We start from the raw sequence: 25,178 nt of genomic DNA on the forward strand, positions 1-25,178 counted from the left end.
CAAAATGTTCAATAATGTATCTCATGAGTAGATCAGACAAACTTCCAGTAGTCACCTCTTCCCATTTAAAGTTTATAGAATATGAATGTTAGTAAAGAAAGAACTGACGCCAATTTTACAACTTCAGTGAGGAGGTGTGGAAAAGAGAACACAAGCAGACTGAAAGTACAGAGTGCAGTAAGGCAGTCAGAAATTAAGAGCAATAAAGGAAAAAAAGATGCCTATGTTGTTGTTAGTCCTATTAAAGAAACGCACAAAAAACCCATCAGTGATGTTCTTGTAGCAGTACCTCTCCAGGGTTTTTGGCCTATCTTTCATGTCATTCCTCAGTGGTCTGATTATTTACCCCACCTTGTTACCCACCCTTTCCAAACAAAATTATTATCAGTTCTCCTGAACCAGAGAAGACTTCATTGTGTGACTGTGCCATGTTTCCCTAACAAACCAGTGTAGCTCATTGAGTTGCCTGACTCTTGCCTGAAGTTGCATCCTTTTAAACTCCCAACACTTGTACTTGTTTTCTGCAGTAGGCCTGCACTGGTCTTTCCATTGCAGTATGGTGCACTGCCACTTCCCTCTCTTCTTGCAGTTCTCCTCTCTTCTTCCCAGTTAAAAAATGTGATGTAATAGCTGAGGTGAGGCATCAGTTTGTGCTGCTGAAGCATGGAATCATTCATTTTGCTGAAGCCAAGACCTGACCATCGCATGAAGCACTTCTATGGTTTCTGGATGATATGTGTTCTGACATCTCTTGTGCTAGTAGCAGAGGTTTCCGATAATGCTACTGTAAGTACTGGTGTTTTTGGAAGTGCAGCCAATGCATACTTGCATTCCAGTAATAGATATCTTAAGTCATTGAAAAATATTATTTTGCAAATGAAGGTGTAGGGTTTACCATTTTTCATGGTTTCTGTATTTATTTCTTCTGTTCAGCTGTTTTCTTTGTTTTGCTTCATGTATGTCCCAGTCTCTTACTCAGCTTGTCTTGTCTGGGGAGAAAAGGAGGAGCTATTTTTTGGAGCGGAAGTAGTTGTGTACTACAATGTGAATGTGTCATTATTGCAACTATCTTTATCATTTTGAGAGGTACTAATTATGCAGTGCCTCCTAGGATAACTTTATGAGCCAAAAAGGCATGAGGAATAGGAATGTGATAGTAAGTTTTACTGTTTTAATAGACATATGAACCACCAATTATTCCATTAGCTGAGGGAGGTGGAGGTGACACTTCTCTAATTCTTTTTCATGCTCTAAAAAGTATCAAGTTACAAACAGATAATTGTGAAGTATGAGACCAGGCATCTTGGTTACCAATTAACTGAGGAATACTGTATGGCTTGTAGTGGACTTCTGTCCTTTTTCTTCGGAGAAAAAAGCATTCTAGGGTCACAAACTAATTATCCTGTTCAGTTTTAAAAAGCCTTACCAGAAAGAAAATAAACTTCCTGAGGAGAGTATTCTACTTATAATTTTTCCATGCCTTTGCTAAATTAACTTCTAAGAAGAAAAGTTTTAGTTACTTCTTCATTGAGCTACCTATTTTTGTGACAAGCAGATATTCAATCACATTACTAATACACAGCTTAAATTCCACATCATTTCCCAAGTGGAGAGATTCTTGACAGCAGAAGTGTATGTCCATAGGATGTTTGAGACTATCCAAGATCAATCTTCAGAAAGCTTGTGAGTTTAAAGTCTGGCAGAAAGGCTTTTGGATACATTTATGTAAACAACCTTGTATACCTTTCCCACATATGCTTTAACTTCAACTGTGCACCATTTCCTTGCTTAGCAGCCACTGTTACAGCTGGCCTGTCACAGTCCCTTAGTCACTGGATGAAAATATGTTGTTCAGCTGTCTAATTTAGTAATGCTATTAGCCAGCAGCTTGTCACCTGCAACTCTTTACTACAGTAACAGCCATGGGGAAGCAGGTTTCTTGTGATCAGTGTGATTTTCTGTGTCTGTTTTAATTTCTTTAATGCTGCTGTTAGAATTCATTCAAGTAGGAGACTGGGAATTTTTTTTTAACCTTAACTGTAGTTTTAAAAGATGTTCGACAAGGTCAGTTTCTCTCTCATGTTTTACTATTCTGTGCTATGGACTACAAATGTGGTATTTCTACAATCCTTTGAGGAAGAGGACAAATAATTGCTCTTCTTAATGTAATTAGTATTACAGTAATGGATATGATGACCTTATTTCTCTGCCCTTATGTTCAATAAAGAAACACCAAAGAAATTATGGTGAACTTGTAATCTTCCTGAATTTCATATGAACATATTATGTTTTTGTATAAAAATCAAACCTAGTATTTTCTCTTCTTGAGGACAGTGTGCTGGAATGACAAGACGTAATATTTTGATTTAATCAGTATTTTCCTTCAGATACACTAAGAAATATTCTTATGTTCCTGACCTAAAAGGTTTTTGTACGTGAGCTATACAAAAATTGCTGCAACAGTTCTTAGATTCTCAAGCAGCAGCTTTATACAAATGTAGTGGTATGACATGAAGAAGTGAAGTTCTCCCAAGCTTTTGCATGGCTACATTTTAAAGACAGCACAACATTGGCATTTTCTTTTGTCTAAGGTGCTTAAAGATGCACATACATATCCCCAATAAACAGCAAAAATATACATTTAAACCAATAAGGATGGTCACCTCAAAAATGAAGGTGTTTTTCAAAAGAATAAAACATTTGAAAGTCCTTCATAACTGGAAGTTCTTCCTAAAAGCCTTCACTGAGTAACTGAAGTTTTTTTTTTTCAAGTATTGTATTTTGGCCTTCATACTTCGTTGTACACACAAGTTTCAGCTGGGAGGCGTGTTTTCTGAGGAAACTTTGGGTGACTTGCAAGTGTTTGTTTTTAGCAACAATACTGGATTTTAATTCCATTGATGACTTTGGCCCTATTAAGTCCTTTTTTTTTGGATTGAGAACTGAGGGAACCAAAGCTGATTTCACCTCTCCTTTTATAGCAAAGCAAGTGTTGTGTATTTACCTTAAGAAATAAATAAATGAGAACAAACAACACCAACTTAAATAATGACATTGAGAATTCAGATCAGTATTGTCTTGCTGAAGGAGAAGAGCTACATAGTCTCTCTGTACATTTTAATTGCACCACTTATTTTTCATGAAACTGGGACTTTGTACTGAGAAGAAACCAGCTAACTTTGAAATGATGGAAGGCATTAAGTGGTTACTCCAAAGAGCTTGTGGGTTCTCCATCCCTATTGATACCAATAATGTACCTGGTGAAGCCTCTGAGAAATATGAGCTACTTGGAACTGTTATGAAAAGGACATTGGTCTGAATGACGGCCGGCGGTCACTTCCAACTGAAGGTTTTCTATGATTCCAAATGTCCTTTCAAATATTATTTGAGTTCTGCTACGGCAAACTGCAAATAATGACCCACTGCTTATGTTGTCTCAAACCAATTATCATCCTAAACTGCAATGTGTAATCAACTTTTCAATATCTGTTGTGTCAGACATAGTAATTGATCAAATCAGTGTATCGTATTATTAATTAGTGTAATTAAAACCTGATTTTTCTCTTATTTGCAGTAGTATCCTGCATGCTTGTTTTTAGAACTTCATTTGTCAGAGCCCAAGACCACAGGGCAGTAGAAAAAGACATTAAGTGCTAAGAATTACATAAAGTTTCATCCTATGTATTACTTCAGGATGCTGATCTTAATAAATTAGGTATAATATAATGGTGTGACTTGCACCAGATGGGTATTTGGTATTCAGGCTGTGCTTAAACTTTTGTGAGGTAGTGTGGGAGTAGCAAAGTAGTTTAATATTAAGGAAGAAGCAAAACAAAATGTTATGGATTGGAAAGCATGTTATATCAGTTATCTGAGTAACAAGAACTGTGATTTAAAAAGTTACTATCAACAGTTCTCTGGAAAACGAATTAATTAAAATCTGGGTTGCAAGGTTTCAAAACTGCATTGGGATTTCGCGATAGCTGTGGGTGGTGTTATCAGTGAAACACGTAGCACCTCACACTGTGCTGTGGCATGGTGCTGGGCTAAGTCAAGCATGGTGGGAGACAGGGCTCCGCTGACATTTCCATGAATTGGTATGCTAGCCATACATCTAAGTTGATTCTGGGACCTCGGCCTTTTCTCTCTGTCCCTTACTGGCTTACATACTTGTAGCACAGCACCCATTTGTGAACTCTTCACCCCACATTCTGTAGCAGCCAACTGCTCCTGCATCCCTGTGCTGAAGTGGTAGTTCTCCAGTGTTCCTAAGGCTATATTCCTGAAGCAGATGTTCTGAGGTGAACAGGCTTGGGTACTCCCTGTGGACAAATACCTTCGGAGGTGTTTTGCTGAGTTGCCAAGGAAGTTAAACCACTGCTTCAGTGTCATTACTATGCTGGTATGAGTGAGTCAGGAAGAAGGAACTACTAATTTGTATATCGTGTACTTGGTTTGCAACCAGAGCCAGTCCTGTTTCCCTTTTTCCCAACTCCTGTATTCTGCAAACATTGATGGTGATTGTTGTGAAATGAGAAGTCTAGATGGTATTTTATATTACTAACGTTTCATTTTGCTTTAAATGTCTGGAGCATAAGAACAAGTAAACAATGAATACATGCAACAAAATAGAAATTGTTTACGTGATTTTTGTTTCAGGTTGCTCTGGGCAGGATTTGACAGAGTGATCTAGCAGAATTTTGAATGGTCATTTAAAAAAAAAAATGTTAGTGCTGTTTATTCTTCTACACATGTATAATTTTATCTGGCTATCAGTCATTCTGTATTAATTTCTCATTTTAGTTTAACTGATATAATTGCAATGTTTTTGTTTGGTTTGTTTGAAAAAATGAGTGCTTGATGTGAAGTCACTCACGTGCTGATCGCTGGAGTATTCTCGATGTCTGAATGTGTATTTGTTATGTAGTACAAAACCATAAAATAGGGCAAAATAAAAATAGTAAAATAACAGTCATTTGCTGGTTCATGATTCCAGTGCTTAAGGTCTTCACTATGAAGAGGTATGGAGGGGTCAAGGGGTGAAGTCCTATTTGTTACGTAATTTGAAAAGACTTCTGGAATCTGCTAAGGATTTAATTTGGATTGCGTTAATAGATGAGATCATTAAATTCCATGAGAAGCATAATGAAGATACCTTAAGCAGAAGAATGTGTTACCAAAATGCTTAACTCGGCAAGTTTGTATGCTTAATGATTCCATTTTTAGAAATATCTTCCATGTTAAATAGGAATAGTCATTAAATAATGCTTTTGTGCATTCTTGGAACCAATTACTAAATGTAAAAATTTAACCAAATATAGGGGGTCATGATAAATAAGGAGAAAACCATTGCCTTGTAGAACCTGTTAGGACGTGTTTAACGTGACACTGTAATACCTGTTCTTGCTAAACAGGCATCTTGCAGGATGTAAGTACTTCATGGAAGTGCCGTGAGGTAATGCAACTTCATTGTTGCCTTGCAGGACAAGAATAACTAGAAAATTGGGGTTATTTTAGAATTGTGCTAGGGATGAGTATTGCATGAGGCAAAAGAAGAATTAAGTACAAAAATTGTCAAATGGCAGAACTGAATACTTCTGATTGTTCTGTTTTGTTGACCAAAACATTTTAACCTTGCATTTCACTCATTAAGCTTAGTGGATTGATTTGAGACTTGTGTTATTTAAGTGAAGGTCTTTTGTGGAAAGGTGCCTGGCAGTTCAAGACACCACAAACCTTGTTTACTGAGTGCTGAAGAAAACAGAATTCAGAGCTGTAGGTTAATGTGGTGCTGGGGGACATCACCACTGTGTTTTTAACACAACCATTTGCTGCTGCTGTTGTCCTGGATGTTTAATCCCATATTTGCTCGCTATTCCTGTCTCTTACTGTGTTGTCAGCCACCTGGTATTATTGTCTTTTCTCATTAAGTATGTGTCCTGTGGTGTTCATTCTGCATGGTCCGTATATTGGAGCAGTTAGAAATTCAGTGATGTTTTCTGTGGGGATGATCTCTTTTAGCTATTGTTTTCTTCCTTGCTTTGTTTCTTTCCAATTATCTTGGCTATCTCTTAATTAGCAAGGAATCTTTGGTAATAATCATAACAGGAGGCATAACATTAATTTTAGAACTGACATGCTAGCAGAACAGTAATCAGAACTGCAGTTTTATCTTAAGAAATGTTATTTAGAATTAGCATTACCAGATAACTGCTTTTAGGAATACAGAAAACAGTGAATCTATTTGTAATCTTAGTACTTGATGAAACATAACCTGAAGATGTTGCATACAAGTCTGTGGAATTTACTTTGTTCATTACTGTTGACTGCTGAAGTAGCTGTCACCAGTGGTGTGGATGCTGCATGTGAATGCTATGAAGCAAATTTGTTCTATGCTGTATTGTGATAAGTACCTGCATCTGAAACCTGTTTTCAGTAAGTAAACACCATTGGCTACAGGTGCAGCAATCAGTAAAAAAAAAAAAGTGGCACAAACATTCTCCCAGCTGGTTTTAGAGATCTGATCTCTTCCATTCTTTGTTCAAGTGCCAAATCCAGTGTGGGTAAAATCTTTAGGGAATATGGCTAGAAACGTATGTTTATTTTACAAGTGTGAAGTACAGCTTAAAGGCTTCTTTTCCTAAACGTGACCAAATCCCTTCACAAAATTTTTTCTCAGAAGATTCTGCGGACACAACCAACTTCCATGAGAACAGAAATACGTATTCCTGTTTACAGAAATGACATCCTGTCCAAGATCGAGTCTCTCAAAGCATAGTGAGACGAGGGGAGTGTTTTTAATAGAAAGAAAAAAAAATAATAAGGAAAGACTTAGGATTTTTGTTTGGCGTGTTTAGTTTTGCTTTATAAACATGAGGTTAACAATTATATTTTCTACCTTCTTTCTTTTTTTTTTTTTTTTTTCTCCCTTTTTTCTAGTACCATACTGGGAAATTGTTTTAGCTATGATTTTCCTAAGGAATCAGGTCAAAAGAAACCTCCTTGCTTGTATCTTTTAGTGGAATATATAACTATGCTTAGTAGTATGTAATAATATCAGATATACTGTGGGCAAACACTGCATATTATATGTGTATGTACATTGCATATACCTTACGCATAGTACATTTTTTATGAAGTTGTTGGTAGTTGCTGATGGGAGGTGGAGTGAACCAAATAATCAAAGATGAGACAGAAGAAAGCATTAGCAGTGGTGCTTCAGGATAATTCTGCAGTTCAGTAAGCTTCTTACTGAACTAATCAGTAGTGGAAAAGAAAGCTGTGGAACTTACATTAAAGAAGCAAAAAGTAACCAGTAATTATATGGGATGATTGAGTTAAGACTCTTGTGTTCTGTGCAGGGTGTAGCTGAGAAAAACAAAACTGTGTTTGTCTTGAAAAAGGAAAAAAAAAAAAATCCACTTCAAAATGGGGCATTTTTTTAATGCATAATACTGTGCCATGTAAGATCTCACTACTTTGCATCATTGTAGTGAAATGATCAAAGGAGGAGAAGGCTTCTCTTGGGAACTTAATTACTATTCAAACTTTTTTCCAGGACTTCAACAGTTATGCTGATAAACCTTGTATTTTAAACAATGGGGTACTGTTTTTGTAGCACAGTTTTTAGTTTAGTCTTTTTTGTTTAGCATAATGAATTAGAAGATGTAAAAGAATGTAGTTTGCTTGACTTTTTCTCAGATAAAGGGGGGGAGGGGGAACAATGAAACTGTGTATGGAATTAATTTTTTTTTGTACAAATATTTTAGGTGTAGGTTACATGTTATTTGATTTGATTGCTTTCAGTTCCCTGGGGAAAAAAATCCATAACTGGTAATTTCAATCAGTATTGATCTGTAAATAAAATTGGCAAAAATAGCAAATCTGTGGGTTGTTCCTTGGGATCATAGTTTCAAGTTGACCAATTTTTTTCTTTTCATTATTATTTTAATATTCCCCTTTGCCTTCTGTGAGTTATAAGGAAAATAACTGATGGGACTTAAGAGACTTTGAAGATACCTTTATGTGGTAGCATATTTAAAACAGCTGACATGGCTCCCATCAGTATGCAGAAAGTTGATTCAACCTCGTTTTGATAGTAACAGACTGTTGGCAAGGGTCATCTTTTCATTGCTGCATGTGTGCATAAGTAGTTTGCAGTTTTTAAATAATTTGCTGGAAACACTGAAAACATGCAATTTGGCTAGCTAACTGTAATTAATTTTATTTTCTTAATGCATTTGTAATGTATTGAGAATCTTGGTGGGCAGATGCCAAGTGAATACAAAGTGATAGCAGTAGTTTTTGAACTCTGCTCCATTGCTTTTCTTTCCAAGCAGATACTTAACAAAATGCTGAAATGTGTTAATGTGTGAGTGTAAGACGTGGATTTCATTTTTAAGCTGTGAACTTAGGACTACTACTTTAGAACTGAGTAGTAGATCTTCTTGAACTGTAGTGGAGTGAAGGGTACTACCTTTTTTTTGTAGATTTGGGTTGTACAGCACAGTGTGATGAGCTTGCTTTATTCAAATCATGTGTTCTCAGCAATTTTCTGTTATAGGTACTGTAGGTACTGGCTTTTACTAATATGTGAATTTGTTTCTACATGTATCAATACTTTCTATAATGAGGGTTAAGTTTGCTGCAGTACTAAGCTGTTTGTTGTGATTTTTCAGATGCTTCTTCATCACCTAATTCTGAAGTCTCTGAACCAGGCAGCTCAGTTAACTTCAGTATCTTAATAACATGCCACAGAAAAGGCAACATAGTCTGCTCTGTATCTTGGACTTAAAGTATGTTTAGGAACAAGTCTTTGACCTTCCCACAGCTTTGGAGTATATCAAAGAGCGCATTTATTACTGTTAGGCTCAAATTCTTATCTGTGGAGCTAGCTTGGGCTCAGAACCAGTCAGTGCTCGTCTTTTCAAGTGAGAAAGTGTGAGCATACAGCCAAATGAAAGACTCTCAGCACCTTTAAAGGCCTTTAAAGCCCTCTGTTCCACATTGATGTGAATTGCGTATTGTCCTTAGCAGAGAAGCTGTAATGTGTTAAGGAATGGGCCGGGGTGCCCTTACCATTTGTTAATACAGGTACTGGAGGCTGAGAAGCAAGTCATCTTCAACTTCTAAATCTGCAGTGAAGCAAGTGGTATGACTGTGTTTGTGAACTGACTAGCATCCTCTTCCTTCCTGGACAAATGTGAAGACACTTCAGCTGAGAACTGGCTTTGTCTTTAGGGAATCTGATCTGTGCATCTCCTGAGGTGGCTGCTAAAGTTACTGGGAAAGGTGGCTGAGGAGAGAGGTGTGTGAGCTGGCGTTAGCTTTTTGTAGGAAGAGACAGGCACCAATGCTTTGTGATGCTTGAACGTGGGATGAGACTTCGGTATGGATCTCTACCTTGTAACACATGTGCCTGTGAAGACCTGAGACCTATTTGCTCATGTGGTTTTGGTTTGCAAAGCAGCAGTGGGCAGCTGACGCTGAAAGAGAGATAATGAAAAAAAAATACTTTGTGTGGATGTCTGCTTGTTCCATTAATAGATAATGCACACCCACTAATAGGTATGTGTATGAGACGACTGGATATGTCCAAACCACAGCTCCAGCAGCACCTTGGAGGCTGTGGCAGTGCTGGGACAGAGCCCTACAGTCAGTCAGCCATGCAGGCGCTGGGCAGGAGGAGCGCTGGTTCCCAGCCAGCACGCTGCTGTGCGGGCAGCACCCACGCTGCGGCAGGCAGGGAGGCTCCTGGGTGTAAGGTGTAAGAGCACTGACTGTTGCCAGGAAGGTTTGCTATCAGGGACAGTTTCATGAAAATACGTAGTAAGTATCTAAGGAATAATCTGCCTCTTTTTGTCAAACGAAGCAGCTTAGCTGCATAAAAAAATGGTATTTACTTATTGTTGTCTGATTCTAAGGGCAGCACCGTAACATTCTTCAGCAATACATACAATAAGGGCAGCAAGAAACCTGAATCTGTTCATCTTTTTCCCTCTGGGAATTCTGGAATAAATGATGTGTCCACTGCCTCAACTGCAGTGATGAGAGCATATTGCTGCCTGACTCATGGTATTCGCTGCTGTTGCCATGGCTGTAGAAGCTATTCTGTGAAATGTTTATGTGCATATTTTTTAATAGAATTGAACAGATCTGGTTGGTGTTAACAAGTGTTTAGGGTCTTTGTTTTCAATGAGAGATTTGTTTAAAAGCAGCATGTTCAGAAATACTGTCTTGGGAAATCATTTTGGTTTAGGGGAAATACTGTTCCTTAATACTTAGAAAGCGTTTCGTGAAGCAGATGCAAATCTTTTAAGCACTGCCTCTACAAACTGGCATTGTTTTCTTATTCGGTCATGAGAATAAAGTGAAAATCCTGGTAGCTTATTTACTTAATTTTTTTTTAATAAACTATGAAATAGATATGGTCTTTCAATGTATGGAAACATCTGTGTTAACAGAAGCCGTGTTTTATTTATCAGTATGTGCCTATTTTAAACATAGTGGTGTGTGTTTAGCTACATCTGTGTTACAGAATGAGTTTGGTAGAAGAAAAATAATTGTTTTCTGTCATACTGCTTTTTAATTATGTTAATGTAGTTGTCTTCTTCCTGGATTATGACTTGAAAAACAGGTGAACTTGCACTTATGCAGCAATATAATGATGATTGATTGAAGGTTGCTTTCCAGCCAGTCTCAGTTTTTGTTTCAAGTAAAATAACATTGATCAGGCCAGGAGGATTATTTTCACTAAGGAGATTTCAGAAGATTTGTTAGGCTTTGTTAAAACATCAAGTTGATGTAATATTTGTATCATGAAAGTTTTTTTTTTTTCTTTCCATTTGCGTTTCTTTACTTTTGATGTTTTTGTTCTTGCATGAGTTACTTTAATTCATGGTGAGCGTTTTGTTTTTTGCTTTGTCTTGCTTTCTCAAATCTGTTGTGCATGTTTCTGTTGTTTGGTTTTGATTCAAAAACTGAAAACCAGACAGAAAACGTACAACATTTACAGTTTTGGTCCCTGTATGCATCTGGCTATGTTTGCAAATGTGCGTTAGAAAATGGTATTTCAATGTGCGTAATAATTAGGCATTACTGTTTCTCTTTGTAGAGTGCTCATTTGGCTATGATCGACACTCTTATGATGGCTTATACTGTAGAGATGGTCAGCGTTGAGAAAGTGATTGCATGCACTCAGCAGTATTCATCCTTTTTCCAAGCTGCGGATCTACCTTATGACATAGAGGATGCTGTCATGTTCTGGATAAACAAGGTATGAACAATGGAAAAGCAAACCGTGATTTTACTTGTAGTCTGTAAGATTGTATTAGAGATGAATGGATAGGGATATGTATATACATAGGTGTATCTGACAGGGACTGTTTTTCATCTCCTGCTTGTGGATAACGAAAAGAGAAGTTTGCAGGAATCGGTTCAACTAGTTATGTGAACTAGATAAATAAGTCTAAACTAAATAGAATAATATAACTTGCATATGCCATGTTAACAGTTGCTGTCATGTTGAGATACCGTGTTGGCTGGTTGTGTCTCTTGTTGGCTATGTTAAAAGAGCTAATTTCTTATTCTGTAATTTATTATGATTTAAAAGCAGTGTTCTGTTTATGCTTGAACACACACTGCTTGAGATCGTTTACCTTCACCACATAATCAAATCAAATGACAGCAATACACTCTTAATCAAATGTAATTAAGCATAATAAAGGGCAGAATTGTTAATACAGCATAAAGCTAAACATAAGTGACCTAGACTGCAGCTGAAATGTTGACATTTGCAGGTTACACTTCACAGCTATAGAATCAGAAATATCTGTTAAATCTTTTCAGCAAACTTAGCACAGTGATTTACAGACCTTAAGAAAACTTGCAATTTCCACAACTTGTTTCTTGGACCACAGAATAAGCTTTTTTGTCTCCAGGTAAATGAACATTTGAAAGACATAATGGAACAGGAACAAAAACTTAAAGAGCATCACAGTGCAGAATCTGCAGGAGGTCAGAAGGTATGTGCTGCAGTTAAAATAATTTAATCGAGGACAAGCATTCATTGTAAATAACAGTTCCTTAGATATGGTATGTATTGGTAAATATACATTCGCAAACACTAAAAAAAAACTTTTTAACTGTTTGTTACAGAAAGCAAGTTTTTAGTTTTCATAGGGTCATAGAATATAGTGAATTGTAAGGGATGCACAAGGATCACAGAATCCAACTCCTATTTCTTTTTTAAATTAATTTCATGATTTCCATGAAGTTGTTCCTTTCCAACGTAACAATCGTAAAGTTGCACTTTTTATTCCCAGTTGTCCTTAATGATAATTCAGTCTTTGGCAGCAAGAAAACACCTGTTACAGTAGTTGTAAGAAATTGAGTAAGATTAATGAATTCTTCCCAGATAATTTCAAACTGCAGTTGAGTCAACTGTGAAAAAGGAAGGCACATTTTATGCATTTTTTTTCCAATGTTCACCCTTGTGAATTACACACATCTCAAAAGAGAAATCTGCATGTGGTATCATGGGAAGGATTGCTTTATGATCCAAGATGTTTGTTCCAGCTTTTTTAATGTGAACAATAAAGTTGTTTAATACGTTTTCCTAAAAGGGTGTGGGTATTTTGTTTTGTTTGTTTGTGGAGTTCAGTTAATAAAACAGCATTATGCCCATTTAAATGTGGAAAGATTGCATACAGTTCCAGAGTAAATAAATTTGCATGTTTAATATATTTCTGGATAAGTATGTTGTAGCTAAAAATAAGATAAAGTCACTTTTGAAAGATGTGAATAGTTCTTGAAATCCATGTGCATTAGAATCTTAATATGGTTAATAGCAGTCATGGAAAAAAAAAAAAAAAAGCCCACATATAAAAGAGCAATTACATAAAATTATCATTATTTGTAAAACAAAAAAAATCAGTAATGTTTATTTTCACGTAAATTACAATTTGTGTTTTGTTAGGAATGGCAAGATAAAATTTGTATTTATGTTGTTGTTATTGATTTAACTGTTGAAATATGGGATATGGTCATGGACCATGCAGCCTAAATAAAACTAGTGGACTGAAAAAATTGCCTAAAGTTAGTGTGAGCATTTGTGACGGTTTTGTTGTATGAATTATCAATCTCTAACACAGAACCTATTCTGTTGACCAGATTACAAATGCAGTTGCAAAATAGCAATCATTCAACTGTTGACAAATAATGGAAAAAATTATAATTCTTTCTATACATACACTGAGTTTTAGATAGTATTGTTCCAGGTGCATGTTAGGTTATTTGCCTTGGTGTGAGACTCAGCAGCATAAATTGCATTGTTAGATATTCCATGCTATGAGTATGTATTGGTATACCTTTATCTATTAGCTGGAAAACTTAATGTGGGTAAGACGTCAGGCTCCATTTGACCCCTGGATATCTCTTCTGCTAGCAGGAGTTCATTGCAGATTATATTGCAGGTTGGTTTGTTGTTGTTGTTTGTTGTTTTTTTTTTTACAAATACCATTTGTACAGAAAGATTCAAGACTGCAGTGACAAGTGGAATCTGCTTTTAGAAAATAAGTCTAGCATCTGAAACATTGAGTCACTTGTATTTAAGGGATTTAAATCTCCTACTTTTTTACATGCAGGAAGATGGTAACATTCAGATGGTAACTCATTGTTATTTTAGGTTTTCTTTAAGAAATACTGGTCTGTTCAACTGGTGATTAACTGTTTTTTTTAATGTAACAGTATTTACCAAATGAGATTTAGAAAACATATTAAACAAAATACCAGCCTAAAACTGGTATTTCATAACTTCAAATCATACTGAATGCAAACTTTCCACAGAAAGCTATGAAGAATTTTTTTTATAAATCAGTTGTTCATATTTTCTGTTAAACTATGAAGAGACTCTTCTCGAGCATCTGCTAGCTTTTATCTTCAGACTACAGTGTCTGATTATTTGTGTCCATATTCCATCAGCTCATGCATTCTTCTTTTTATAGTACGAAATCAGTGACGTGTCCTGTTATTTCATGGCATTGACCCTCCCTCTCACATAGCAAAGCTGTGAAAAAACTGACTAAATTCTTGTATGAGATTTGGCTATTAGTGAGTTGTCTACAGTTTCTTGTCTGAGTACCTATTAGTGCAGTTTTCCCTTATTTTATTCTGTCTTATGCCTGGGATTAGTTACTATCAGTAATCTTTACTAAATTGAAAAAGGGATGGATGGGTTTGATCACTGCCATTGCATAAACCAAAATAATATAAGTACACACTTTACCAGTTTCCTGGAGAAACTAATTGATAGTTCTACATATTTACTGCAGCTTAGCATTCTCAGTCTGAGTCTCTATTTTTTTTAATTTAGTTTTGTCATATTACCCATGTGGTAGCAAGTTCTAAAGGTGATGATTCCATTCTACAAATTTAACTGATTTTGCAATCTTCCTTCTGCTCTGGCCCAACTCCTTCAGAACTTTGTTTTAGCATTTCTAAGCTGTGATTGGGTTTTGAACCCAAACCAAGTTTAATTAACAATGTCTTATATGCTGAATTAGAGAGGTGGCTAAACTACCACGTGAAGAATAGGCCATTCTTGTGATTAGGATGAGCTCTTCTTAATTTCTGGCCAAGAATCAGCAAAGCTCAATACTGGAAAACTGAGATCAAGTTAATGAGTAAACTCATTTTTTTTCTAATCTCTAGTGTGATAAAACCTTAAATGTATCAGTTATAAGAAAGACATTGAACATAATGCCTTATCTTGTTGAAAATCTGTTGTGAGCTTTCTTGTAATAAATGGTAAATCTCTGTATTGCTAAAAAAGTGAAGTATCATATAAATAAATGATACAACTGGTAAGACAGACTTTACTATTTCTGAATAGTTGCAAATAGTATTAACAGATTATGAGATTGCTTTTGTTTTCCTTCACTTTCTTCTGCTGCTAGCTTCCTGTAGAAGATAAGAGAGGAAGGAGTATGTATGCTTTTTAGCTCCAGGTAGTCCCCTGTGGATCTTGATCTGCTGGTGCTTTGTGGTCATCTCATCTGTTTCTGGTAGAGTCTCTGCATCTTTCAGAATTAGGATTTGAAGTTTTGTAGTAGCTTTGGTTTTCAGGCTTCAGTTGAACAATCTGTTGTAAATGTACAGTTGCACTGGTTAAACTAATGACTTTCAGGGAAATCAGAGCTTTCTCTTAAACTGTTATGTCTCTTGTGATTTAGACTGAGTCAACATTTAGCAAAATTAATGCAAATGCCTTGAGAAAAACAAATTTTAGCGTATTTACCTCAAGACCTGAACTCTTTAAACATTTTAAAATTGGTTTAAACAGTGCAACTTCTTGTGCGAAGGTAAAACACTAACACTATAGTTCCACAATCATTTAAATTTATTGTAAGTCCCCACTGCTAGCAAAAGTTAACCCATAAAGATGGCTTTGGAGCAGGATGAACTTCTTTATCTACTTAATGCACAGCTGCATGAATACTAATGATGGTACAAGGAAGAGAGAAAGAACAAAGGCCTGATGAAGGGCATGACTTCCGTTTTTGTTTTTTTTTTTGGCACCATAGGATGAATTTATGCAGAGTTAAATTTATGTTGGAATCATTTTTAAAACTTTATTTGTAGGAGATAAAAGAATCTTCTTGTAAGACTGCAGGTTTTCACCTGAGACTGTTTTTGATTTTCTTTTGAGGAAAAGAAAAAAAGGAAAAAAAAAAACATGAAATCAAGTCAGGATTACCTTGTCAGGTTTTTTTTAGTGACTGATCAATTCTTAGTAATTTTCATAATAATAATCTTGTTCCTGTTCATACGAAGTACAAGTTTGAGAGCCATTGAATTCCCATTGTGTTGTTCCAAGGGATTTCAGCTTTTCTTTATCTGTTCAAGTACAGAAAGATCTACCAGCAGTATGCTTCACCTTAAGTTTTTAGGTCAAATTTGTATTTTTGATAACGTGTCAGTTTAGAATAATGTATACAGTTCTGATCATTTCTCTGTGAATAGTCAAACCTCCTTCTACATTTTAGGTCATTGCACATCATGCAGCTGATGCTAATATGATTTGTCATTGCAAAAATGTAACTGCTTGCACCTCTTGTTCTGAAAACTGCTATATGACTGTTCAAAAGTATTCTAAGCATTATAAACCTGTTTGGCTTTGAAGTGACTAATGCAAACTTCACTGCAATTGGTTGTAATGTACTACAGTGTGTTTATACCTTTTTTTCATTGCTTTAGCTTCCCTGCTTCTCCATATATGCTGCTGGAGTTCATTTTGATACTTGTGAAATCATAACTTCAAGTCTCAAATGAATTCTTTAGTCAGATTGCATATTCAGGGTACAATTACATGTGTAAAAGCACTTAACAGAACTGCATTGATATGACAATCTTATCTATTTATGTGAGAAAATGATGATGTTGATCTACTAAGGCTGAAGATGCATATTTCTAATGTATTATTTGTGCTAATGAGTTGAATATACAGTGGCTATAGTGCTCTAATGTTTATCATTAAATTATATTTTACTGTTATACAAAATGAGAATGTTGAAGAAAATTGCTTTGTAAAAATGGTGAAATCTGATAAATTGTTCCTGTTTTTTTTTCCTTTGCTTTCTGCTTTTATTCTTTTTTTTTTTTTTTTTCCTACTGCTTCCTCTGAAGTCTCCTACCAAATGGTATTGGAAACTGGTTCCTGTAAGTTTGCCCAACTGCTTCACTTTGATCAACTAGCTTATTTTGGGAATGGCTTTGTCCATGTCATGCTGGTCTAATTATTCATTTCATTTGTCTCTCCGAGATAATTTGTTAAGAGATTACTCTGGAAAGGTATTAATAATAAAGATAAAGAAACAAAATAACCATCAAACACCCTGCTTTGCAGGGTAGTCTGTGAAAGATATGATGCTGGGTGAGATTTACCGTCACTTTGGTACAAGCTGATACTATTGTTAACTTTTTTCAAAATATTTTCTCAAAGAATTCCAGTAAGTATATGCTATTTGATATTGACTCTAAAAAAAAAAAAAAAACAAAAACAAAAAACACCTTGCAGAAATAATTTTTAATTGCTGATTGTAAATGGAAACTGAAACTTTCTGATGCATTTTAATGTGCATTTGTCTAGAATTCCTTATTTTTTGATTTAAGATAGTTATCTTAATCTAAGATTTAAGATAGTTATCCTTCCACAGAAAGTAATAAAAAATGATCTTTTGATAATGAGACCATAATTTCATTAACAGCAGTAGAAAGTGACTAGTTCTACATACTATTAAACTTTGTTTTCCCTTTGTTGCGTTTCTGCGGGGTTGTCGTTATCATACAGTAACTTGCCCCTGAAACGCACTCTTATTATTAATTCTACAACAGGTTTTGCAATATAGATAGCATCTTTCTATGGAGAGGCACACGCTGTTTGGCTTGGGAATAAGCTAGTCAGTTGTTTAGGTACATGCAGAACTGCATATTTCTGGTCTGAATTCCAGAGAACTAATCCTTATGGCTTCAATCTGAGGATTATCAAATAACTGAATTAGCAGTTGCTCAGGTCTTGGTTATCGTAACTAGTAAAATACTGCTCATACTTTGCAAGGAGAATTAAATAACAAGACAGCTGCATGTAGGCAGAACCAGAGATGGCATGGTGTTCCTGCTGTAGGGATTAAAAAAATGAGTAAAAAGGTTCAAGCACACTTTTCAGTAATCTAATCAGTATGTAAGTTCTTAATAATTTGTCCTACCAGCAATATCTCTGTAATGCTCTCAATTACAATTGTGATATTTATATACACAAAGACTCTGCTCTTCACAGTATAATCCATTAACTTAATTTTGGAATTAAATGGAGGGAATAATGGAGAAAAAAAAGGAAAAGCTTTTTACTGCTTTACAGAAAATGAAGCACATTTCTGTTGATGTTGTTCTATTGATACAAAGAAGTGGCTACTTCACAGTAGTTTCATAATATTTTTATTTTTATCTACAGCGTTAGTTTAGTAAACTAACTTGATAAAAAATTGAAACCTGTAACCTAAATTCACCCGCCTGTTGTCCATAAACAACTTGCACTAGAGGTATTTACTTTGAGCCTGTTACTTGAGTAGAGATACAATTGAAGCTCTAGTGCTACTGATAATACAGTAGAAAAGCGGTGGCTCAATTGTTCTGTTAGTTCAACCACTTGTCTCATCTCTTCACTATACATAGTGCAGATGTTCAATAGTGGGATAGGCATCAGCATGTAGGCAGCTGGAAAGTTACTCTGAGAAGTGAATTTATAGCACATTACCAAAGGTAAAGGCATCAGTATTTCTTATTAATGATTACCTCAGAATACACATGAGCACTTCAGAGTAGCTGATGGGCTTTTAGTTTTTAGCTAACCTTGTTCATATGCCAGTGACTTAACTACACTGAGATTTGTCCAAGTGGAATAAGCTCAAAGATGCCAATTCAGACTGGTTTCTGTAGGACCTCAGAAACAAGATATTTGTATTAGTATTTATGTTTTAATGAGCACTACAGCATTATAAAATATGTAGAGGTTTGTTTGTCTCTTGCATTATTGCATCCATATTTACTAGCAAAGATTAGTACTGAATAGAAGGGTTTCTTCAAATGGAAGTTAATTAAAAATGCAGTGCAATTACCAGTGTCTTCTGTTTTTCAATATGATTTCTTATATCTTCTAAATTGAAACACTTATGCCTGTTATACCTTAATGAACCTAGCATGGCAGGTTATATTTGTTTATTTTCCTGAACTGATGTGCTTGGTACTCTACAGTGAATTAAATCCTCTTTCTAGGTTCACTTTAATGATTTGACACAGTTTCCAGGCACTGTTCATAAGGCTACTTTGAGGCATCCTTGGAGTGACAGCAGGCTTTCACAGAATTTACTATGCAAGACCAATGCATTATTAATTTAAAATATTTTTCAGTACTTTATTAAGAAGATGACACTTAAAAGGAATATAAAAGATATTACAGAACTATTTGGGCCATAATTTTAGAGTCCATATATATCCTGTGTTTTCTAACATTATTCCATAATTAAATCATAATTTTTAACTGACTTAGTTTTACTCATTTGAGTTTTACTCATTTACTCATTTACTCATTACTCCCCTCCCATGGGAGGGAAAGTGCATGTTGTATTCATGTTGTATTTGAAACTTAAAGGACTTTTATCATAGTTTATCGTAATATTGCCTGAGAGTGAAAAAAGAAACTTTCAGTGCAATCAAATTGGCCTGTTTTTTCATATTTAACATGAGAAGAATTGTTAGTAAATCATTTAATGTTAGTGAATATTTAGCATAACATGCAAAATACTTGATGCAAATACCAGTCCATTTCAAATATGAAGACAAACTGTCCATTTTTAATTGGTTGCTATTTATTAATTAACCAATTACTAATATTAATTTGTTAAAGTATAAGTTTCCTGGGCTTAATAGAAGCCCTTAATTTTCCTAGAACAGATATCTTGTGTTATTAGACTAGATTTGTGCTTCTTGGCCTTTTAGAAGACACTAATGTGCACTACAGATAATTCCCCTGTCATCCTTAACAGAAATCTAGTGACAGTAAGTATAGCCCTCAGGGTTAGTCTGTGGTTCTACAGGCTTTTTTTTCTTTTTTCTTTTATTTTTTTTTAACAACAAAGCTAGATGAGACAATTCCCACCCCACCCATAAAGCCTTCAGCCCTGCCAACTCAATTGCTGTAGAAACAAAGGGGAGAAGAGTTTTTGCTGGAGCAAAAGTTTTATCATGCAGCCCCATCAGCAACTTTCAGTACAACTGAAAGGTGGAGAGTAGCAGACAGGAACTTGCAGTTTCAGCTCTGATAGAATCTTAGAATGGCTTGGATTTAAAGGGACCTTAAACATCATCTAATTCCAACACCTTGCCTGGGACAAGGTTGCCACCCACCAGATCAGGCTGCCCAGTGCCTAACCTAGCCTTGAATGCCTCCAGGGATGGGGCATCCCCAGTTTCTCTGGACAGTTTGTTCCAGTTTCTTGCCACTAAATAATTTCTTTCAAATATCTAACTGTTGTGGTTTAACTCTCTTTTAGTTTAAAACTGTTCCCTTGTCTTGTAACTCTAAGACCATGTAAAATGTTGGCCTCTATTTTGTTTATAAGGTCCCTTTAAATACCAGTGTCTTCAGTGAGGTCTTCCAGAGTCTTGTCTTCACTGGAATGACATCTTCAAAATCTTCACCAAATTGTACAAGGCTGGTTTCCAGCTTACTGTGTGTATTTCTATGAAATTTTCTTTTTTATTACTAAAATTTACTTAAAAACACTCTTGGCATTATAATTAGTTGTGTGGTATGAATGAAAAGGTAATCATGTGGTACTGTTTTAAAAATAAAGCGTATAAATAGTAACAAATTAAAATCTTCCGTCTCCATTTGTTTTCTCAGGAAATATTGAAAAGAAATTCAATATTTTCCTCTCATCCTGCCCCCAAAAGAAATTCAAATAACATTTGTTAAGCTAGCTGTCTCCCTTTCCCTCTCATCCTGCCCCAAAAAGAAAACCATAAAAATGTATTAATTGCAGATAAATGCTATCTTAGCATTCTAAACTAATGACCCCTTTGTATACTGAGTTGTTTTTCAAAATATTTCCTTTTTCTAACTGGGCTGTTGCCTGGCCTTAACACTTGACCATTAATGCTTCTTTATGTTTCGAACTGCTTACAATGAAACTTACTAGTAATGAAATGTAGTTGATGCAGATTTCCTTGTTTCCGAACTTGCTGTTAAGTCAGTTATGTTACTGAGATTTTGGGAAAGCTCATGCATTAACTTTGTAGACATTTGCATTGCTGGTAAAATGAAACTATGATCTTCACAGCAGATCGGGGTCTGTCTTGTGTTTACGTGCAGATCCCTTCTGGTTGAATAGAAATAGGTGCAAGATGTTAAGTAAGTTTCATGATATTTAATTTAGCTGTACAGAGATCATAAAAATGTGTTAGTCTAGAAGGGAAGTGTCAGTACTGTCATATCGGCTCCTTTTAGGAAATCTGAAGCTGAGAATATTGAGTTATTTATTGAATGCTGCTTTTTTATTGAGTGTAAAACCTGCAATACAGATCTGTTTCTTCATATGTTTCAGAGCTTTTGTGTCTTTTAATCCCTTCATTCTCTATTGTAGGCCCGTTACAGGAAGGAACAAACATTGCTCAAGCAGCTCCCCTGCATTCCATTGGTGGAAAATTTGCTGAAAGATGGTACAGATGGTTGTGCTTTAGCAGCCCTGATCCACTTCTACTGTCCAGATATTGTTAAACTCGAGGGTATGTCTAACATGTCTCAGTTGAAATGTCTTTATTTTTTATACGTATATAAAGAAAGGTGCTGAATAAGATGTGTCAGAGGCACAGTCTGAGTGTGACAGTGATGGATTTAGTATTAACGTTTTACCTATATATTTTTAAACTTAAATAACAAGAACCACCACGTCCTTCCATAGTATTTACTCTTACATTGTCACACAGATACAAGTGTATGACAGCATGTTATTGCAGATATGACTCTGACAGTGCTTCTGTTGTCATGCCACAAAATTTGCAACTATCTGGAAAATGTTGATTCTTGAAGCTGCGTAAGTGCTTTCTTGTGTGTCTGAGCAGTTACAGATATAAAACATGGAAGGGTCACTTCTGTCTTTCACAGAAAGGTAGGTGAACTGCATAGCTGTTCTGTATGGCAGATGATAGTTGGTTTATGTTCAGGGTTTTTCTCTGATAGTTAAGTATATCGTGGATAAACAAGAGCATGTGGTGTAGAACATACTGGTGTCATGCTGTTCTATAATAGCAATTTTCTGACAATGAGCAACTTTATCTTTGTACCGTGGCCTGGTTCAAGTCATATCTTCCTCTTGGCAACTGAGAGCGTCTTGCAGCTGTAAAATGTCTTGGCAGTTAACACCCATCATTTTCAGCCTGTGTTCTGTCCACGATACCTTTGATGTCGTGGGAACACTTGTATATATCCTCATCCTAAGAAATCCAGGAATATGAACAAGGATATAAAGGTACTGGAATATGGAATTCATATGCACAACCACTTCATAGGAAGCTTCCAGCCCAGTAGGCTTTGAAGATTAAAGACACGAAGATGCATGCATTCATCGTTCTTCTTTGGCTCGTGAATTTTTGAAAATAAGCTTTAAGTTTATATAGATGTTGCAGCCAAGTATTTACAATTGTATATGATTTGAGAGAAGTTAGTATTTGGGTAGTGTTTAAACTGGGGTAACATACTGTTTTTAGTATGACTGTAACATAGACTTTGCAAACGATCTTTTATACTATTTCAGGATGGCATATATACTTAACAACAGATTCTTTCAGCATCTATCTTTTAGCACATTGAAATACAACAAGACACTTGTCATCTTTGAACTTGAACTTTTATGTTCATTAGGTGTCTTGCCCTAAAGACATAAAAATGTGTGCCATTGTCTCAGAAATAAATTTGAAGATACTCTAAGCAAATATAAACACTGTGTAAGAGACTGCTCCAGTCTTCTCTGTGTTTAGATAATACTACATTGATATATGTTAAGCTTCACTAAGATTTTATTCTTTATTGGAATTGAGAAAAGCAGATAACAAAGATGCATATGCAGAAGTGCTTAAAAATGCACTAATAATGAGGAGAAAAATATGAATCCAGACAGCTCTAAAATAAATGCTTCCTTCTTGTTAAGGCTTAATTTGACTTCAAAATCTAGGTTTCCTTCTAGGAATATAAGACTGTGTCAGTGAGACAAAAGATTGGCTATTGCTTAAAATTATATAATTCCTTTCATGACTTATCATGTTCTATCTTAAAACTGTCTAGCTTTTGAAAATCTGTACTTCTGTTCAGACTGTTGCAGAGCCTCACTTACATGATTTTAAGTATTATTTTTGTTTCCTGCTGAAATATGCTTGTAGCTTGTCTTCATGCATTTGTTGTTCTCCAGCAGTGCCCTTAACTTGAATAGCTTCTTCTAATCTGATGTCTTCTGCTCCAGTATGTTTTCTTCCTGCTGTTTTGCTCAGGCTGCCAAATCCAGCCTTTTCAGTCTCACCTTACGAAGTGGATTTCCATTCTTGTTATTATCTTCAATAATTTTTTTTGCAACCAGTCTACTTTTGGTTCATCATCTTTCAATGTGGATGGTTATAACTTCACACAGAAAACCAGACTGGCATCTTGTTACTGCCTTGTACCAATACTTCCCTGTCAGTACTAGAAATACTTTTGCTGATGTATTCTAGCATCATTTGCTTTTTTCACAGCTGTGTGATGCTGAAATCTCACAGACCATCTTTATATGAGTTAATACACGATACCTTCCTTCTCTGTATCAATTTCAGATACTGAATCATGTTAGAATTCTTTTAGATTAAATGCATCAGTTTGAAATTTTGCACTACTAAACTTAATCTCATTTTGGTCAGTTTAGCCAAATGTTATTTCCCTCAATATTATACAGGGGATTCATTGGGTTGATGGAATATTTTTGAGTCCCTCAGGATGGGAACCCTTATCTTGCTAGCATCCAGGCAGATTCTTTATCCAAAGGCAACTTGAAGGCAATGCACTTGAGCATGCTGTTACCTCAAGGTCTGTCATCCACTGTCACTTTGGGGGCAGGGAGAGAAACAACAATGTATGCTCTGGAAGTATATTTACTTTCTTTTATTTTCTTCAGTTTTGCTTTTTATGATGGCTGTCTTTTTTTAATTTTATTTTCAAGTAACTGTCATAAACAGAGAACCAGGCAGTTAGCTGGGCGTAAGGTACTTACAGAATACTGTGTAACTGCAGGGTTCTATTCACTGCTATCAGTGCTTGGTTGTAAAGTAGCACATGGAAACAGGTAGTAATTCATGAATCAGAGGCTTCTGATCTTTATAAAGATTTGCATCAAACATGGGAATCCACAATAGCAAATATATGACTAAACTGATGTTGCATTTATGGGAAAACTCAGAGTTAATGGCACAGAAGTGTATTCTATATGTGAAAACAGCTTTGTGAAAAAGCATGCATTCCTGTATAGAAAATCTAAACAAAGAAACAGTTTTTTAGTGGTTAAATATTGGGTTTTTATTATATGAAAATAGCAGGAGATTAAGAATAACTTACATTTCATAGAAGTCAAAGCAAGAAAAAAATGAACTTGTCAAAAATTAAAAAAAAAATGTTTAGATATTTTTCTAAAGATATAAAGCTGTATTAAGATACAATATAGTACTGTCATTTCTTAAGTTTCTGAAATAGAAAAAATAAATCTCCTTATGCACAAAAGAAAAAGTCAAATTTGGATTTATCCAAAAATGCTCCAGAAATCCAGCAAAAACAAAAGCTCTTATTGCAGATCAGAAATTATATCTAATCTTCACTTCTATTCTTCTTTTGTAGATATTTGTTTGAAAGAGACTATGTCGTTGGCTGACAGCCTGTATAACCTACAGCTGATTCAAGAATTTTGTCAGGAATACCTTAACCAGTGTTGCCATTTCAGTCTTGAAGATATGCTCTATGCAGCTTCTTCAGTAAAGGTAAAAAATAAAAAATTAAACACTTAGAAAATGTAAGCAATGTCCACGGGGCTGTTTTTTCTAGTGGTATAATCAAGTACAGTCCACTGCTGTATGGCTGAGTGGAAGAACGTATTGCATCTTCTGTGGTACAACAAGCAAAATTTCAGCAGGATGTAAAACTTCTTTCTTTTGGCAGCTATGTTGTTCTACTGATTTTTAAGCAATTTTCAAAAGAATACATTTATACAAACTTTGATTTTGTGCAAAATGATTTCACACTTAATCTTCTTTCTTAACTGTTGGTTAAAATGTGAAGTAGCAGTCTGCATTAGTTTTAATTTTTAAGACACAAGCACAAAATTTTGAGTTGCTGTTCATGGAATTATTGCTCATTGTCATTATTCATTTGTGTCTACAGTAATTTCATGGTTTTTTTTTACTTTGATAAATGTTCTGTTCTGTATACTGATAATTTGTTTTTCAGGTTTTGTTCTCCCAAGTTAATTTTACTGAAAAATATAAGCAAGGACACAGGACCAAACACCAATTTTTTTAAACAAACAATTAAACATTTTTTGTCACCCTAAGAT

The 25,178-nt window shown here is 35.3% G+C and overlaps 1 protein-coding gene across 5 annotated transcripts in view; it reads left to right on the top strand.

Moving 5' to 3' along the window:
* Window positions 1-25,178, top strand: part of CAMSAP2 (calmodulin regulated spectrin associated protein family member 2) — a 75,855-nt gene that overhangs the window by 26,252 nt on the left and 24,425 nt on the right. For 3 of the 5 annotated variants that reach the window (XM_090146182.1, XM_031595835.2, XM_090146185.1), the window contains 5 exons: window positions 11,114-11,275; window positions 11,940-12,023; window positions 16,684-16,716; window positions 21,198-21,339; window positions 24,467-24,606. In XM_090146182.1, the coding sequence (XP_090002308.1) occupies window positions 11,114-11,275; window positions 11,940-12,023; window positions 16,684-16,716; window positions 21,198-21,339; window positions 24,467-24,606 (561 nt within the window). The remainder of the gene's footprint in view (window positions 1-11,113; window positions 11,276-11,939; window positions 12,024-16,683; window positions 16,717-21,197; window positions 21,340-24,466; window positions 24,607-25,178) is intronic. The other 2 variants (XM_090146183.1, XM_031595834.2) reach the window with 1 other exon arrangement.

The sequence above is a fragment of the Phasianus colchicus genome, chromosome 9 (genome assembly GCF_987193195.1).
Source record: "Phasianus colchicus chromosome 9, bPhaCol1.hap1.1, whole genome shotgun sequence".
NCBI lineage: Eukaryota > Metazoa > Chordata > Aves > Galliformes > Phasianidae > Phasianus > Phasianus colchicus.